The 18,746-nt window shown below is 42.2% G+C and overlaps 1 protein-coding gene across 1 annotated transcript; it reads right to left on the reverse strand.

The window, feature by feature from the left end:
• Window positions 1–1,898: 1,898 nt before the first annotated feature.
• Window positions 1,899–8,224, reverse strand: LOC110710912. The gene is made up of 5 exons (XM_021889254.1): window positions 7,811–8,224; window positions 4,931–5,427; window positions 3,004–3,114; window positions 2,478–2,921; window positions 1,899–2,175 (listed from the first exon to the last, which is right to left on the reverse strand). The coding sequence occupies exons 2-4, from the start codon at window positions 5,306–5,308 to the stop codon at window positions 2,502–2,504; spliced, it is 909 nt and encodes a 302-aa protein (XP_021744946.1). The 5' UTR covers window positions 5,309–5,427; window positions 7,811–8,224; the 3' UTR covers window positions 1,899–2,175; window positions 2,478–2,501.
• Window positions 8,225–18,746: the final 10,522 nt, after the last annotated feature.

Here is an 18,746-nt window from a genome sequence, read left to right on the forward strand (position 1 = left end):
ATTAATATCAATGTTATCAGTTGATGTTTAATTTGTTTATGCATGATAACATGCTTGATTATTGAATATGATTGTATATTGTCTAGGATCATTATTTGTTTATTTAATACTCTGCTTTGTACATTGCAATAGCATAAACTTTTGTGTCGTTATTACGAGAAATGTATTATCATACAAGGAGTGGATCCCGATAAATATTCAGTTGTGGATTTGCTTATTGATGTTTGGATACAAGCAGCTAGCCAAATTGGGCATGATCCTAAGTCTCCAAAAGTTATTTTTAAACAAGGGATTGACAAGTTTTTGACAATAGATTGTGATAAAAATTTGATGATGGTGTTTAGCTTGTGTGAAAATAAAGAAGAAATTGATCTGATTATAGAGGAGAGTGAGTCATCTTCATTATATTTTGAAGGAGCAAGAAGGGCTTATGAGGAATGGAAAAAAAAAACAGGATAATGAGAAGATTGTTGAGGAGGTGTCGTGGCCTAAAAATGGTTATATGCATGAGGCGGAAGTTCCTGAGTAGAGCTACTATGGCCTACTGAACAAGAGCTTACATGGTTTGCTAAAGATACTGAGGTTGATAGTAGTGGGATTCAAAGTGAGCCTATGTCATTAGTAGTTGAAGATCATGTTCCCATCTTAGAAGCTCCAACTCTGATAGCCCCTAAAAAAAGGCATTGTATCGATATCAAAAAACTTGTACCAACCCACACATCTAATAAACACCATATTTTAAGTAAACAAAATAGAGGCAAAAGGTTGTTTAAGGATGATGGAAGTATAATTGTACGATCTCATAGCGATGTGGTTGATTTGGGCGGATATTCATCAGTTAGTACCGGGGATGAGTGGGATTCAGAGTGTGAGGATGAACCCCAATCTAGCGAGTATGAGGGAAATGAGGAAGATATACATTTAGATGATACGAGTGATGATGGTTGGGATGATGAGAAGTCTTATGTAAGTGATAGTGAAGGAGAAACAGATAATATTCCAAAGTTTATGAAGAATGGAAAGTGGTTTTCTTTCAAAGATGACAGTACCATAAAACTTGAAGTGGGCCAAATGTTTGAGAATAAGGCTAAGTTTCTAAGTGTACTTCAGTCTTATGCAATACAAGAGGGATTTTGTCTTGAAAAAAAAAAGAAGCACTAAGGTCAAATTTTGGGCCACTTGTAAGAAAATTGTTTCTGATTATGATCTTGAGGATAATAGAATAGGAAACAAGATTAAGGGTTCATGTCCATGGAGAGTATATGCAAGTTTATTGGTTGATGGTATTACATTCCAAATACAAACCTTTCGATCTGAGCACACTTCACTACAACAAATTCACCTTTGTACCACGAGTAAAATCGTGGCACAAGTTTAAAATTCTCGTGGCAATGTAGTGTAGCCACGGGAATTTTTAAATTTACTCTTGTGACACAAGAGGCCGTGGCTAGGAAATTTGCCACGGGAAAATGGATGTCGTGGCAAATTTCGAATTTTATGCCACGGGTATGTAACATGGCAAACAAATTCACTTGCCACGAATATTAATGTGGCTAACAAGTTTTTTGCCACAAATTCTACCGTGGCTAATAAACTTAGTTGCCACAAATATTACCGTGACCAGTAATCTTCTTCGCAACAAATATTACCGTGACCAGTAATCTTCTTTGCCACAAATATTACCGTGGCTAATAAACTTTGTCGCCGCAATATACTGTAGCTAATTATTTATTTGCCACAAATAATACCGTGGCAAATAAATCCATTGCCACATTACTATCGTGACAAATAATATCATTTTACACTAATGATTATCGTGGCTAATAATTTCAATGGGCATAAGCTTTAATTTGCTGCAGCATTTATGGTATACGCATAACTGAATATTAAAGATCGAGTTTTTCTCAAATATGTCATATTTGTCATTCTTGAAATCGATATATAACATTAAAAAGGTGATATTATGTCTTGGAATCCCATTCATTCAAACATACTTGAATTCGATATCCATACATACAAACATACTAGAAATCAATTGTCTCATTGTCTCATCACTAGCTCACTCTTACTAAAATAAATAAAAAATAAAACACTCAAATCGTTTTTCTGAAGAACAATATATACTCTATATATATGTACAATGTGACAATATGTCTGTGCTCCGCTCCTTGTTACCTATAATGAATAAATAGATAAATGATCAAGTTAATATTTTTTTCAAAAAGAGCACCAAAAAAAGGATATGTTTTCAAAATGAAAAAGTCAAATTGACACAAAATATAGAACAATTAACTTTAAGCTCATGAATTATAACAACTCGCACATGGCAAAATTCTTTAATGTCTAACTACTGCTGCTATAACAGGTGAATAATGTATAACAGGTGAATAATGTATAACTACTTTAAGCTCATAAACTTATATCTAAGATGAATCATGCATCAATGAATAATGTATAACAGGTGAAGATAGCATTACTTCATTCCTTTGAACCTTGACTTCCTAAATCATCAGAATCTGATGAACTTCCTGCTCCAAGAAAATCCAGAAGTTGACTAAACTTCTTCTCCCAAACTGCATTATTATCAGCAATTTTTCTGTCCACGTCATTCTTAACAACTTCCGCCTCTTTTTGGCTTGTTCAGCTTCTATTTTAGCCTGTTCTGCTTCTGTTCTAGCAGTTTCAACTTCTTTTCTTGCATCTTCAATTGCTTGATCTGCTTTCTTTATAACTTCATTCACCTCTTGAGTAAGATCAATTCGAGAGGGCTTTACTTTAAAATGTTGCGTTATACTTCTACCAGGTCCATGAGCTTTCAAATACCCATGTGTATCTTTGCCAAGCACATCCTGAATAATTTTCTCATCTGTTTTCTCATTAAGACCTTGCTCTCTTTGTTCCTTTAATTTGTTTATCTCATCCTATGAATAAACAATATTAAGTTAGAAGATAAGATGGTAAATGTTAAATAGAAAATAACAAACATAAAACTTATAAACTTACTACTGCATGAGTGTTATTTGCCAAATTGATTGCATTCACAGCCTTCTCAGATTTTCTTGTACGAGTTGCAACCAATACATCAACTCGAGAACACTTCCCGCCATTCTTCTTCTACAAACATTACAGAGTTTTTAGAATCAAATTACACTCCCAATTATTGTACGTTTGCATATTTTGAATAAGTACGAGAATTACTTCGTAAAATTTTTAGTGGTTTAGAAGCTAATGACATTTAGTTATGTCCAACATAATTTAAATTTCCATGTGTCAAGAATTCAGCTAATAAAAAAAAAATTCAGCTGGTGTGCAAGTTTTGTTGGATAATAAGGCCTACAGACCCTAAAGCCTACAAGCTACTGCTCCTTGATTTTACTATTGAAGAAAAAGTATGATTGTGTAGGTATAACGTCAAAGTGATACCTGACCCCTCTAGGATGTCATGATCATACGTACAAAGGAAGTAAAGGCTCCTACTGTACTCTGATCGACAAAATTAGTATGATCAAAGCGTTTTCCTACCAGTCAGCATAATATTGCGGAGCACAAAGTCTAGCTTCGCAGCAGTGAGCTGCCGCCGAGTTTGATGCAAAATTTTATAGCTTGTGTAGTGGATGTAAGAGCAGAAGAACTCCCACAATTCAATAAGTGGGTAAAGGACAATAAATCCAAAGTCAAATTCTTCAGTTTGATAAGATTTCAGATCAGCTAAGAACTGCAGCAGCTAGCTCAACATTGATGACTCTTGCAAATTAGCAAGGTTTGTCAGCAAAAGAAATCAGAATTTTCAGCAAGACAGTAAGATTTTTCAGAAGAAAAATCGATATTCTCACAAAATCTAAGCAGTAGTTTCAGTTTTTTCGATGGAAAATATGAATTTCAGCAAGGAAGAAAGCTTCTCAGAAGATAATTCAAGATTTTGGCAAAGCAGTAATATTTCTCAGCAAGAGAAACCAAATTTTTCACCAAGTCAGTCAGAGTTTAAGCAAGAAAATCGAAGTTTCCAGCGAAAATCAGAACTTTTTAGCAAGCAGGATAATCAAATGTTTCAAAAAACAACAAGATTTTCAAGAAGAAAAAGCTATATCCTTGCAAAATTTCAGCAGGAGTCAGCATTTCCAGCAGAAAAATGAGAATTTCAGCGAGGTTGTAGGCTTCTCAGAAGAAGAAATGAAATTTTTGCAAGGAAATAAAGTTCCTCGGCAAGAAGAATCTAATTTTTCAGCAAGTCAACCAGATTTTTTCAGTAGAAAAATTAAAAACTTCAGCAGGGAAATCGAAATTTTCAGCAAAAGTCAGAATATTTTCAGCGAGCGGAATATTCCGATGCTGTAGCAAGAAAGTAAGATTATTATCAAAGCAGTTCAGATTTTTCAGTAGAAAAATCAAAATCTCAGCAGATTTTTCAGTCGTGAATCATCAGTCTCCTTTAAGTCTTAGAACCGCTGTAGCACCTCTAAGACTTAGGGGGCTAGATGCAAGGGAGCAACTCTACACTGCTCCATCATTTGGGGGTTCTGTAATGTGGGATGACTCCCTCTGAGTCATATCACTAACAAATCCGGTTCTCACAACAAGCAATCCTGCCCCAAACACTGCTTCCGCTTTAAAAAAAAAAAAAAGAATTCAGCTGGTGTGCAAGTAGGGAGGGGATGCAGGTATGTGCAGGCAGGTGGCATCTGGCAGGAGGGGGTCGGGGCAGGTGTGCAGGCAGGGAGGGGGAGGGGGCTGGTATGCAGGAAGGGAGGGGGCTAGTGTACAGGCAGGGCTTGTCTCATTAGTTTATTTAGTGTAGCCTTTTGAGCTTTTTGGAAAATGATAGAATGTAGTAAAGGTACTGATTAAGGCTTGATGTGACATCATAGAGTATTGTAGTCCTACATATGGCAAGAATCAAAAGTTAAAATTTGAAAGAGTAGTTATTACATACAATTTCTTGTCTAGTGCGACCGAAGCTTTTAGTGCTTTTCTTCTTCCAATTATCATCCCTCTTTGGCAATTTCATTGTTTTACCAAATTTCATGTCTTCAAGGTCCTTTAGTTGTTCTAAAATCTCATTGGAAGATAATTTCCTAGGAGGACCTCTTTTTTCTACTTTCCCGTTAAAGGATTTATTATCTCTCCATTTATGATCGGTAGGTAGAAATTGACGATTGTCCATGTAACAACATTTCCCCTGATTTGGTAGCCGAGCAGAGCTAGTTTCTTTCATACAATGAGGACATGCTTTATAGCCTTTGGTAGACCACCCAGATAAGTTTGCATACGCAGGAAAATCATTTATGGTCCATAACAATGAAGCACGCATTTGAAAGTACTCATTCCTTGAAGCATCATAAGTCTGAGCTCCAGTTTCCCACAATTCTTTTAACTCCTCGATTAATGGTTGCAAATACACATCAATGTTATTTCCGGGTCCACTTTTCCCTGGAATTAACAAAGATAGTATTGTGTAAGGTTGTATCATACACATCCATGGAGGGAGATTGTACACAACAACCACTACTGGCCATATACTATAGTCACTTCTAAGCCCGCCAAATGGATTGAATCCATCACTTGCTAAACCCAACCTAACATTACGAGTCTCTGCAGAAAAAGTAGGATATTCTTTATCTAAATGCTTCTAAGCTTCACTATCTGCCGGGTGTCTAAGTACTCCGTCATCTTCTCGTTTATCAGAGTGCCACCTCATCTCATTTGCTGTTTTGGACGACATGAATAGCCTTTGCAACCTCGAAGTTAGTGGGAAATAGCGTAACACTTTAGGAGAAGCTTTATCACGCTTAGTATCGCATATGGAACACTTTTCAAGGTTAGCATTCTCTTTCCAAAATAGCATACAATCATTTTCACATGCTTCTATTTTTTCATAATCAAAACCAAGATTGGTAATCATCTTACGTGCTTCATAATAATTTGATGGCAAATCAGCACCTTTAGGCAAAGCATATTTGAACATATGAAGCATACTAGTAAAAGCTTTATTAGTCATGCCATCCATACATTTGATTTGGAATAACTTCAAAATGAATGACAATATAGAAAATTCATTACACTCGGGGTATAAAGTTTGTTGAGCATCTCTCATCAAATTTTCAAACATTTTTGCCTCTTTTGTATCCTTTTTATATCTAGGTTGATCAAACTCCTTAGGTTGTTGCTCAGCATCTAACATGTCATCTATGTCATCATTATTAGAAACTCCGGGACTAAACCTGTCATGGATCATTCTATATATATATATCATGAGCACTATCTCCCAAATAATTTCTACTTTTCTTTTGTGGGGGTTTGAATTCTCCATGATAGATCCAACGAACATAACCTTGCACGATTCCATTCACTATCAAGTCGGTGTAAATTTCGTCCCTTGTTTTATGTGGACCATTGTTGCATCGATTACAAGGGCAAGGTACCTTATTTTCCTCTTCTCCTAAATCACTATTTGTTTCTAAGTCACCAAAAGCAAATTGAAGAAAGGAATTAACTCCATTTATATAGAGATTGTCTGTCCTATTAGCACACCTCATCCACTCTAACCTCTTTTGAACATCCAGAGTATCCATGTGAAAATATAAGCTATAAATGCAAAGAGAGCTAATTATTAAAAAAATTGAAAAGTAATAATAATAATTATCAATAGTCATACATAATTCACAATGACTAGAATGGCACATTTCCAACAGAATTTGTCAGTTTATGTTGCAATAGATTTGTAGTTAGAGCTAGTATTATGTAGTAGTAGTAGTTTAAGATTAAGCTTTTGTTCTAATTTCAGTGGGTTTGGTTTGATAAATAGTCTTACTTATTATCTAAGTGGACCTGAAATTATTTAAATCATCATTTACTTTTGTTTTGTTGGACTATTGGTTTTGTTATTATGTGACTCTGTTTATCTTTCGTTTTCTATGGCTTCCCCCACTACATATAATTGTCTCGAGATACATTGTGCATTGCCTCTCAGTAACGCATAAGATATATGGTCCCCCACTAAATATGAATGACTTTAACTAGGGAAGACAAAATAATTGCAAATGTACTATTTCTTACATTCTACTATTTTATATACTTCATGCATTACTCCATAGTTTGTTTCTTAAACTTTCATATTGCAGTAAAGTTATAGTTAGACTTGGTATCTATTTTTTAAAGAGCTATAAGTTATCATTTTTCAATTCAATCATTTGATAGGAATAGAAAGAGAGTCTAGAAGTAAATGGTGATCTGTTAATTGTTTCTTCAGTCTTCAGTTGTTGGATTTTCGGGCAACGCTATATGAATTTTCCCTACTAGTGCTCCCTACACACTGCCCCTGGCCTTAACTATATACCCTCCCCCTCCCTTACACACACACTTGACAAAGAGCTTTCACAGAGTAAATTGAAGAGTTGAATTGCACATATTTGATAATCGATTAACATCGAATCATATTAACAGAAAAATTGTTATACTTGATTTTTAAGCCCAAAAAAACTGAATAGCAGCACATGCAAACAAATTATCAGAAGATTGAACAGATTATACAAAAAAAAAGGTATAATCAAAGAAATTACTTTTTACAAAAAAATCGAATTAATTAAATGAAAACAGGAAAGCAAGAGCAAAATCAGTTGAGCCACACCAAATTGAAGCTGAAATTGCAAAAATATAATCAAAATTCGAGAACAATTCTATTCAAGCATAGGAAGTAGAGTCCAACGTATTTCAATTGCTACCACATAAGTATTGGAAAAAATAGATTAAATCACCATTGATTCACATAGTAAAACACTACATATGAGATAAACGAACAGGTTATAGATCTAACCTTGAAATTTTGTCCAAGAATTGATCTTGCGAGCGTCAGTCGACTCTTCGAATTAGGGATAGTTCGAACGGTTTTGATTCTTCTGCAAAAGATTTTTGATTTCTTTTCTTTTCTTTTTTTCGGGAAAGATTCTAATTTTTGAGGGAATTTTGTGGTTTAGCTAATTTTTTTAATAAGTTGGCAGCTAATGAAAGGGAATTTAGCGCCTAATCAATTTTGGGATTTGTGTGATGTTTTTGTTTTGGCTAATTAGCTGCCTAATCAGCACATCAGTAGGGTTATTTTTTTTTTATTTTTATTTATTTTCTTTTTAAAAAAAAAATATCTAGCAATTCGTGGTTATACTCTTTTTTTTGTTTAAGGAAGGAAACATGATCTAATAATATAACATATAGAATAACAAACTAAGCTCAAGTGATACTTTATACAGGTATAACATATATATATATAGTTAGAATTAAAGGTACTACTGTTTCGGGGTTTTCTGATGTCCTGCGGGAGAGTTACAATTCCGAGACTGGAACCGGACGCCTGTATCTGCAAAATAACGGAGACTCCTGAGAGCTCCGCCTCCAACGGTCAAGTTAGTACCTGATTAAGGAGTAATTAATACGGAAATTAAAGTAATAAGACCTCTCTAGGTGAGAGTGTTTAATGTTGGTAATCTGCTTTGTTAGCGAGATTAGCCGGTTATTAGTGTTCCGTAATGTTTCTGTTCTTCTCTGTTCTTCAGGTGAGATTAATTGCTTGATCAATTGCTCTCTCAATTCCTTGATGTTTTTCTTCATTCCCTTTAATGAGGATTAATTAAGTATTTATAGTCTTGAGAAGCGTGCCACTCTCTAGGTTTAGGGTAAACCTAGGGCTGACCGGGCCTCTAGACAGGATTGGGCCTTGTTGGCCGGTTTTCCCATTTGGCATGGGTGGACACGTGGCGTGCCTCGATTGGTCCGTAGAGGACGTATCTGTGATTGACACGTGGCAGGCTCCTATTGGCCTACGTGAAGGACACGTGGCGGAACCTGGTTGGTCCACTTGTCAGACGGTGATTGGTGGATAAAAATCCCCTAATCATTTGCCCCTCACAGGTGGCACGTGACTGGTCACGTGTCGCCTGTGACAGGTGTCGCACGGTGACAGGCGACGGCCTGCTACAGGTGTCACCTTGCAAACGGCCGAGAGATTTTCCCGCCCAAATTTTGAATTTGGAAGCGACCCTTCGCCTTCTCACTTTGCCTATATAAGGAAGTGCTGACTTCGGTCATTTTCACATTTGAGAACTTTGCGAGAACATTCGGACCCCTGAACTTGCTCTGACATTTCGGACCTTTTCTGCCTACCGCCTGTTCTGACAAGCCGACTGCACCGGATTTCCAGAACTTCATCAACCGTCACTCGTTCAGGTAACTTAGTTCTCTTACTCTTAATTTTCTTTTTATTTTTTGAAATGGCACCACGGAAGCACACGACACGACCTAAGTTAGTGATCAGCCGGTCACCGGGGACGGCTGAATCTAGGACTAGGAGTGCCGCCTGCCCTTTTCTGGACCCATCTTTGCCCTTTATACAAAGTCCGACTGTATCTGTGTCTATGCAGAACGTGATGGCCAGAACAAAAAAGACTGCTATGATCTCAAACTCAGACGGCTCCTCCCAAAGGGTGCTCATTAGTGAAACATCTGACCAGGCGCCAGATGTAGAATTGAAACGAGGCGGCTGCCAAGCCGACAGTTCTGAGAGAGGGGCCAAGGTGGTCCCTTCCCATTTTACCGTTGATATGTCTAATTTTCCTCCTGCTCCTTCTAAGGGAGAGGAGGTGGGCCCCTCTGGGAGAGGGGAGGAGTCGTCCTCTTCGGACTCGTCAGAGGACGAGTCCGAGTCCAGCTCTTCTGGCCACAGTTCTCCAGGCTCAGAAGAAAGAAACAGCCGCCTACAAGAGGCGAGACTTTCTCATGTAGTTGAGAAGGGGGACAATTGGGCGGAGCCGTCCGCCTCTTACAGAGAGGAAAACGCCCCCTACTACTGCATGGTACCCCGGGGCCGGATCGCAACCATGCAAGACAAAGTGGAGAGCTTTATTGCTAACCACAGAATGGGCCCGGAATTTTTACTGTTCGTGCCGGATCCAGAAGACACTGTCGTCTGGCCGGCTGGTACCAGCTATGATGACGGCTGCTTTGGCTGCTATGTGGCGGCCATCAAAGCTGGACTGCGCTTCCCATTACATCCGGCTGTTCAGCGGATTTTAGATGGGTATGATTTGGGGTTATGGCAGTTAGCCCCCAACTCTTGGGTAAACGTACTCGGCTATGTGGCCGGCTGCGAAATGTACGGGGTGGAGCCAAGCTTTGAGGCTTTCGCCCACATGAACTATCTCAGCCGGACCCCTAAGTCGAGAGGTACCGGCTGGTATCAATTAACAAGCCATAGGGGTTACCTCATGACGAGAGGTAAGGCGAACAAATGGAAGGATTGGCGGAACACCTTCCTTATCATTGAGGGTTCGGACACGGAGCTGAACCAACGTTTTAACAAGTGGAATAGGGATCCGCCTCTTCTCGCAGGCGGCCGCAGCATGCCGCCTGTTCCCCCAAAGGCTAAAAGAGAGATCCTAGACAAAGGACTCTTCAAAGTAGAGACTAGGGTGAACTCTACTTCAGGGGTACGAGAGCAAGTACCCCTAAACTGCGTCCCGAGCTTCAAGTGGCTCTATGACGAGTACTTTTTGGCCGCCTGTGGCCTCAGCAGTCGGTGCTCTAGAGGTAGCCGGCCTGTCAAATACTCTGTTTTTTCACGCTTTGTTTACTTGGGATTTTACTAACTTTGCTGTTTATTTTTTGCAGCTGACGCCATGAGTAAAATAACAGCATCCAAGACTGCGGCGGCCATGTTGCGGGCCTCTCTCATGCAACAGTCTTGTACCGACTCCCCCAACAAGGGGGCACCCTTGGTAGGCTTCGAAAACTCTTCTTCTTTTAGGAGTTGTCTTATGCATATACTAACTCTTTTTATTTTCAGTCGGGCACTCCAAGAGCTTCTTCCTCGCAACAGCCGGACCCCAAGGCCCGGAGGACGACTGTTGCAAGCTCTCCTGGGTCTTCCAGGAAAACAGTGGCGGCTGAGAAGCAGCCGGCCACTTCTTCTAAAACCCCGGCGGGGCCGCCTAGAAGTATGGACAATTACTTGTAAAAACTCACTTGCTTCCTTCCTGACTAGGTCTAACTTGCTTTTTTACGCTTGATGCAGCCGGCCCTCAGGGGCTTGACTTGGTTGAGGTAGCCAAGTCCATGATCAAAGTAGTTCCTCCATCTGAAAGGGAGGCGGTCAGGGGTGCCGGCACCCTTGACCTTGATGGGATTGCAGGGGTCCTTGCTGAGGTATACTTTTTTGAGTATTTGAATTCCAGGACGCCTGTTATCTTTTTTGTTTGGAAACTGACGCTTGTTTTCTTTTTGTACTTAGGCCCTGCTCCGAGTTAACAGCCTTCGCAAGCCGATTGATCGGAAAAACAAAGAGGTAAAGACCGCAAAAGCTATGGCCGCCTCCAACTGTGATAAGGCAATGTTTCAAATTGCCCAAAATGAAGTACTGACCATTGATATTCTTTATTATCAGGCGCAGGCTACCGCCGCTGTTCGGGCTCAGTTAGAGGCGGCCCAGAAGAAGAATGACGAGCTGGAGGCGACCGTCACAAATCTTAAGGCCGAGCTGAAACCTCCTCGCCAAAAAATGCACTCTTACGAAGCCATGGAGAAATCTTTGGCCAACGTAAAAGAACGCCTGGTGAGCCAAGAGAAGAGTCTTACCCAAGAGCTCTCGGAAAAGGCCGAGCAAGAGAAGAAAGAGCTCGTCCGGGAGATGGTGGAAGACTCCGCTCAAATCCAGCGCATGACCTGGGGCCGCCTGTTCCCCAATGCCGACTTTGCCTCATGGGAAAGAACGTACCGCCAGTGTTCGGAAACATATAATCAAGAGATCCTGGCGGCTGCTGAAGAAGAGGCGTTGGGAGATACGTTGGAGGAGGAGGAAGAGCCGGTTGTGGCGCTTGTGCCACTTGGGGGTAAGGCATCAAAAGAGGGTGCAGCTGAAGCCGAGTCCAGCAAGAAGAGTGCTGACCAGGCGGCAGCTACTAATACTGAACTGCCCCCTTCTTAAGCTTAAAGTATTTTTTTTTTTCCACGGCCTGCGTGCCGTTTGCTTTGTATTTACCCGGCCAGGGGGCCGGGGCTTTGAATATTTTGCTGGTCTTTAATGACCGGCTTATTTTTAATCAAATTTTTGTTTTGATTCAAATTTGTCTAAGTATTCCATATCTAATATCCCATTGTTCACTAGACCGACTGTTGTACATGGCCGAACGTTGCAGACAGGTACAAATAGTAAGTACGCCGCCTATGCCCCTGGACGACTGGTTGTCTGTTTCCAGGATAGACGATCAGTCGGCCGTTTATTCAATCGGTATTCGAACTATTTATTCAATCGGTCTGACCAAGTAAATAGTATTACCTAGTCGCCAAGGAATTAAGTAGGATAACAAGCGGTGGGTACCGGTTGTTTCCCTTTATTGCCAATGTTGGCTTTTAACTCGTAATTTGTTAACCTAGCAAGAGTAGTGGTTGAGAGTCCCTGTTTGTTAAAAACAGGCGGACGACTCATACCTTTTAGGCTCCATACTAAGTTTGAGTGACTATTAAGTTAACATAGGAGTTACTTAGTCTTCGTCACACTCTAGATTGAATAGTAGAGGTACCAGGCGGCGGAGGCCGGCTGATCCTCTTGATTTGCCAATGTTTGTTGTCTATTAACTCAATAGGTTACCTAGTAGGAATAGGGGTTTGAGTGCCCCTGTTTGTTTAAAACAGGCGGACGACTCAAACCTTTTAGGCTCCATACTAAGTTTGAGTGACTATTAAGTTAACATAGGAGTTACTTAGTCTTCGTCACACTCTAGATTGAATAGTAGAGGTACCAGGCGGCGGAGGCCGGCTGATCCTCTTGATTTGCCAATGTTTGTTGGCTATTAACTCAATAGGTTACCTAGTAGGAATAGGGGTTTGAGTGCCCTTGTTTGTTTAAAACAGGCGGACGACTCAAACCTTTTAGGTTCCATACCAAATTTGAAGGAGTGACTATGAGTTAACGTTGGAGTTACTCAGTCGCCGTCACTTTTGTTTGAGAAGTAGAGGTACCAGACGGCGTAGGCCGGCTAGACCCCTTGATTCGCCAATGTTTGTTGGCTATTAACTCAATAGGTACCCCCTGCATTTATCCGAAGTAATACAGGCGGTCATCTGACTCAGATGTCAACTGCTACCACTGGTTTGGTTAGTGATAGAGTTATCCTTGTCTCAAAAACGGCTACGTGGTTGCCCTTGGGGACAGTCGTATAGGTGCCGTGTAATTAGTTTATAGAACAATGTTCCACCCAAAAGGGAGCTGCTCTCTGCGACGAATTTCATCCGGAGGGATGCCGTCGGACGCCTGCTATGATGTTGGGACAGGTCGTATTAGTTTTGTAGATTTGATCAGGTGGCTTGGCGCCTGGTCTGATCATTCGGCCGGTGGCCTTGGTAAGTTCTTGGTGAACGTAGGTGCTAAGTAAAAGAAGGGTAGCCGCCTGTTAGGCACAGGGTCGGCCAGGCCCTAATCTTTTTAGCTAAGTATTATGAGTAAAATACTCAATGGAGAGTAGCCAACTGTAAAGGTACAGACGGCATGCCCCTCTGAAGATAGAGTGAAAAACTCAATGGAGAGTAGCCGACTGTAAAGGTACAGACGGCATGCCCCTCTGAAGATAGAGTGAAAAAGCTCAATGGAGAGTAGCCGACTGTAAAGGTACAGACGGCATGCCCCTCGTAATACAAAATTGAATAGTAAGTGCAAACTTTATTAAGTAGCTCTTTACTTTACATCATTCAGAAGAAATATTTTTTAAGGTTATCTACATTCCAAGTTCGAGGCAACGGTTGTCCGTCTGGTGTTTCCAGACGGTAGGTACCGTCCCTGACTTCCTCATAGATTCGGTAGGGTCCTTCCCAGTTGGGAGTTAGTTTGCCAGACTCATTAGCCCTACCAACTGCTTCCATTTTTCTAAGTACAAAGTCCCCTACTTTGAGTGGACGCCTGTGTACTTTTTTGTTGTATGATCTAGTCATTCTCAGGCGATAGATCTCATGGCGCAAAAAAGCATTGCCCCTCTTTTCAGGAAGTGAGTCTAATGCCAGGCGCATGGCTTCCCAGTTTGCCTCTTCGTCATATAGCATTACTCGAAGAGTCGGCTCGTAGTGTTCTATTGGAAGAACAGCTTCCGCACCATAAGTTAGGAGGAATGGAGTTTCTCCAGTCGCCCCTTTTTCAGTCGTCCTAATGGCCCAGAGAACATGTGGTAGTTCATCCGCCCATAGGCCGCCTGCTCGTTCAATCTTTTTCTTGAGACCGTCTGAGATGATTTTATTAAAGGCTTCTACCTGGCCGTTTGCTTGTGGACGGCCGACAGATGCAAAGTAGTGCGCAATTCCTTGGTCTCCCAACCAGCTTTTGAGAACAGGCGTCTCAAATTGGGGACCATTATCAAAAACCATAGACATGGGAACCCCGAACCGAGTGATGACGTTTTTCCAAATGAATGAAATTACATCTTTCGTCTTGATTCCCTTTACAGCCTCCGCCTCTACCCATTTAGTGAAGTAGTCAACGGCAACAAGTATATACCTTCTGCCGCCTGTAGCAGGCGTATATGGACCCAGAATGTCCATGCCCCACTTAGCAAACGGTAGTGGGCTGTGAATGGTAGTGAGGTCAGTAGCCGGACGGTGAATTAATTTGCCAAACCTTTGGCACTTGTCACATTTTTTCACCATCTCCATTGCATCTGCTTCCAAAGTAGGCCAAAAGTAGCCCTGCCGCCTTGCCCTTTGAGCAAGCATCCTACCACCTATATGAGAAGCACAGTAACCAGAGTGAAGATCATCTAGTATCTCTCGTCCCTTTTCAGGAGTAACACACTTTAAGAAGGGTTGAAGGTACCCCCTCTTGTGAAGTTCTCCCTGTATCATTTCAAAACAGGAGGCTCGTTTTTTCAGTGCTGCCGCCTGTTGAGGATCATCCGGCAGTGTACCGTTTGTCATATATGCCCTGATTGAATCCATCCAGGTTGAGCTTCTGTCTAGGATTCCAATAGGGTTTTCCTCGATGCTTCTCTTCTCCATTACTTCCCAAAAAACAGTTCGAGGAGTATCGGAGGAGGCGGATGATGCTAATTTTGACAGTGCATCTGCCTGGTTGTTTTCTGATCTCGGCACTTGGATCAGATGGAAATCCTCAAGGGAGCCGACTGCTTGTCGGACCGCCTGTAAATACTTGATCATGGCCGGATGGGTTGCTTCGTATTCGCCATTGTACTGACTCACTATCAATTGTGAATCAGAACAGGCGTCTATTTTTCTTGCCCCTGCCGCCTTGCACATGCGGATCCCGGCTAGTAAAGCTTCATATTCTGCCTCATTGTTTGAAGCCTGAAATTTGAAGCGTAGAGCATACTCGAACCTGTCGCCCTCTGGAGATTGACATACGACGCCTGCTCCACAACCATTTGAAGTAGAGCTTCCGTCCACATATACCTTCCATACTTGGTCTGGAACTTGAGAGTCAGGAGGACGAGTCATCTCTACAATAAAGTCAGCAAAGGCTTGCCCCTTCACTGCTTTTCTAGGCTCGAAAGTAACTTCGAGGCTCTGTATTTCTATGGCCCATTTGATCATTCGTCCTGACGACTCCATGATGGTAAGGGGCCGCTTGATTGGTTGGTCGGTATACACGACGACTGCATGTGCCAAAAAGTAGGGCTTCAATTTTTTAACAGCCATGAAGAGTGCAAGACCAAATTTCTCCACTAGGGGATACCTCAACTCGGCATTTTTCAGTACGTGACTGACAAAGTAGACCGGGAGCTGACAGCCGTCCCTTTCAGCAAGGAGCACAACGCTTAACGCATGATCAGAGACGGCCAGGTACATGTAGAGATCCTCTTTGGGCAAAGGGCTGACCAGCCTCGGCAAGGAATGCAAGTGAACTTTTAATTTCTGGAAGGCGGCCTCAGCATCCGGCCCCCATTCAAACCTTGCCTTTTTCTTAATTGCCTGGAAAAAGTATAGGCATTTGTCGCCTGATCGGCTTAGGAATCTCCCCAAGGCCGCCAGACAACCTGTTAACTTCTGAACCTCTCGGATGGTACCAGGCGACTCCATGTCAATGACCGTCTTCACCTTCTCAGGGTTCGCCTCTATTCCTCTCTGATTGATAAGGAATCCGAGAAATTTCCCAGACTCAACTCCAAATACACATTTCTTGGGATTGAGCATGACATGGTGCCGCCTGAGTGTGGCGAAAGTTTCTCGGAGGTCCGTCAGATGATCTTTCTGAAGTTTAGTCTTGAAAATCATATCATCAATATATGCCTCGACGTTTCTCCCAATATGATCAAAGAACACAGTGTTTATCATTCGTTGGAAGGTAGCCGGGGCATTCTTAAGACCAAACGGCATGACCGTGTAACAGTATAACCCCTGATCAGTGACGAAGGCCGTCTTCTCCTGATCTTTCTTCCATAAGGGAATTTGATGGAAACCAGAATAGGCGTCCATAAAACTCATCAAGGCATGACCCGCTGTTGAGTCGACCAGGTTATCAATTTTAGGCAGAGGGTAACTGTCTTTGGGGCACGCCTTGTTTAAGTCTGTGTAGTCTACACACATTCGCCAGGTGCCATTCGGCTTTTTAACAAGCACCACATTGCAACCCAGTCTGGGAAGTAACATTGCCGAATGAACCCTGCATCAAGTAATTTTTTAACTTCGGCGGCTGCCGCCTGACTTCTTTCTTCGCCATGGTTCCGCTTCTTTTGCCGTACCGGCTTCTTTTTCGGATCCACAGCGAGTTTATGTACTGCCAGATCAGGACTAATGCCTGGCATTTCATGGACTTCAAATGCAAAGATGTCCTTGTATTCTTTCAATAGGTTGTGAAAGTCGTCACCAAGGTTTCTCAGAGCAGTCGTCCCAACTTTGACTGTTCGGTCAGGACGTGAGTCGTCTAAGATCAGGTCCGCATGCTCACCAGCCGGCTGAGGGCGGAACTCATCCGGCCGCTCCTCTGCCAATGATTGCTATTTTCTTGCTTTTCTTGCGGACTCTGTCTGGGACGCCTTTCTCTTTTTGTCGCCTGTTTCTTGAACAGGCGCACTCTCCTTGACATTGTCAAGGTCTGTTTTTTCTCCACTTGACCCAGTGGCCATAACAGTGGGCTTGACATTCGAGAGATAGCACTCTCGGGCCATCCTCTGATCTCCCCTTAGGGAGCCGACTGTTCCATTATCCCTCTCAAACTTAAGCAGCATAAGAGACGGGATTATAACAGCCTTGGAATTATTCAGGGTTGGTCGACCCAGAATCATGTTGTAGGCCGAGAGTTCCTCTACTACTAGGAACCGGACTACCATGTGTCGTCCTTCCCCTTTTTCGCCCAGGCGAATGGGTAAATCTACTCGTCCCAGTGGGTGGACTCCTCCTCCTCCAAACCCTATTAAAGGGTGGGAGGCCGGATGTATGCAGTCCGTCTGATATTTCAGTTTTGACAGACATTTGCTGCTGATGAGATCTGAGGAGCTCCTGGTATCTATGAGGATTCGGCCAACTCTCTGGTTGGCCACTTTACATTCAATAACGAGAGGGTCGTCATGCGGCCCCCTTACCCCTCCTAGATCCTCTTCAGTGATGACAATCTCAGGAAATGTATATTTGGACGGCCGTTCTTGGTGAACGGAATTTACATCTAACCGCCTTATATTATCTTTGTTGCCCCTAATAGTGGGGCCGCCTCCTGAGAAGCCGCCTGCAATGGTGTAGACGACTGCATCATCTGTATCGGAACTGTCGGCCTGTTGATTCTTTTTGGCCGACTGCTTTTTTGAGGAAGTGTTCCCCGTAGATTTCTTGACATAAGTGTCAAGATCACCTTGCTCAGCCAAGCGGTCTAGGTACCGCATGAGACTGATGCAGTCATTGGTGTGATGACCAACGTCATCATGATAAGCACAGATTTTGTCTTGGTTCCGGTTGTTTGCAGAACCCTTCATGGGGACCGGCTTCTCAATTGAGAACCGTCCCTTTATTTCTTTTAGGATAAAATGGTTATCCTTGTTAAACACATACTTTGGGGAGTATGGTTTGAATTCTTTTTTCTTTTTCTGGGCCGGCTGTTTAGAGGAATCAGCCGCCCAGACCTCTTTTCTTTTCTCATCTTTGTTAGACGACTGTTTCTGTCGTCCTTCTCTTTTGTCGAACCTTTTCCCATCCGACTGTTTTATTGTACACAGATCAGTCGCCTGTATATAGGCTTCTGCTTCAATCAAGGCCTCTTGAAGAGTCGCCACCCTTTTTCGAACTAAATCAAATTTGAAGGTAGACCCGTCTTTGAGACCTCTAAAAAAGTCAGTATAAGCTACCTCATCCGGTAACCCTTGAATCTGTATTCTCATCAGGTTGAACCGCCTGATGTAAGAACGAAGCCCCTCCTTCTCGCCCTTCTGAATTGTTCCCAAATCAAGGGTCGTTTTCTTCGCAGGGATGTTCATGGCGAAGTTGGAGGCAAATAAGTAAGCAAGCGTCCTGAAGCTGTTTACACAACCAGTCGGCAGGTTGCCGAACCATTGCTGTGCGATTCCCTTGAGAGTCGCTGGGAAACACTTGCACCAAGTGGGATCATCCAACCCTTGAAGGTACATCAGGTTGGTGAATGCCATCAGATGGTCTTCTGGGTTAGTAGTGCCGTCATAGGCGCCTACTAGTACATTTTTTACTTTGGCCGGCTGAGCGGCTTCAGTAATTTCCTTGGAGAAGGCCGACGGCTGTTCACCAAGTCTAAGCAACCGTAGCTGCCA

Source organism: Chenopodium quinoa, unplaced genomic scaffold (genome assembly GCF_001683475.1).
Source record: "Chenopodium quinoa cultivar QQ74 unplaced genomic scaffold, ASM168347v1, whole genome shotgun sequence".
Taxonomy (NCBI): domain Eukaryota; kingdom Viridiplantae; phylum Streptophyta; class Magnoliopsida; order Caryophyllales; family Amaranthaceae; genus Chenopodium; species Chenopodium quinoa.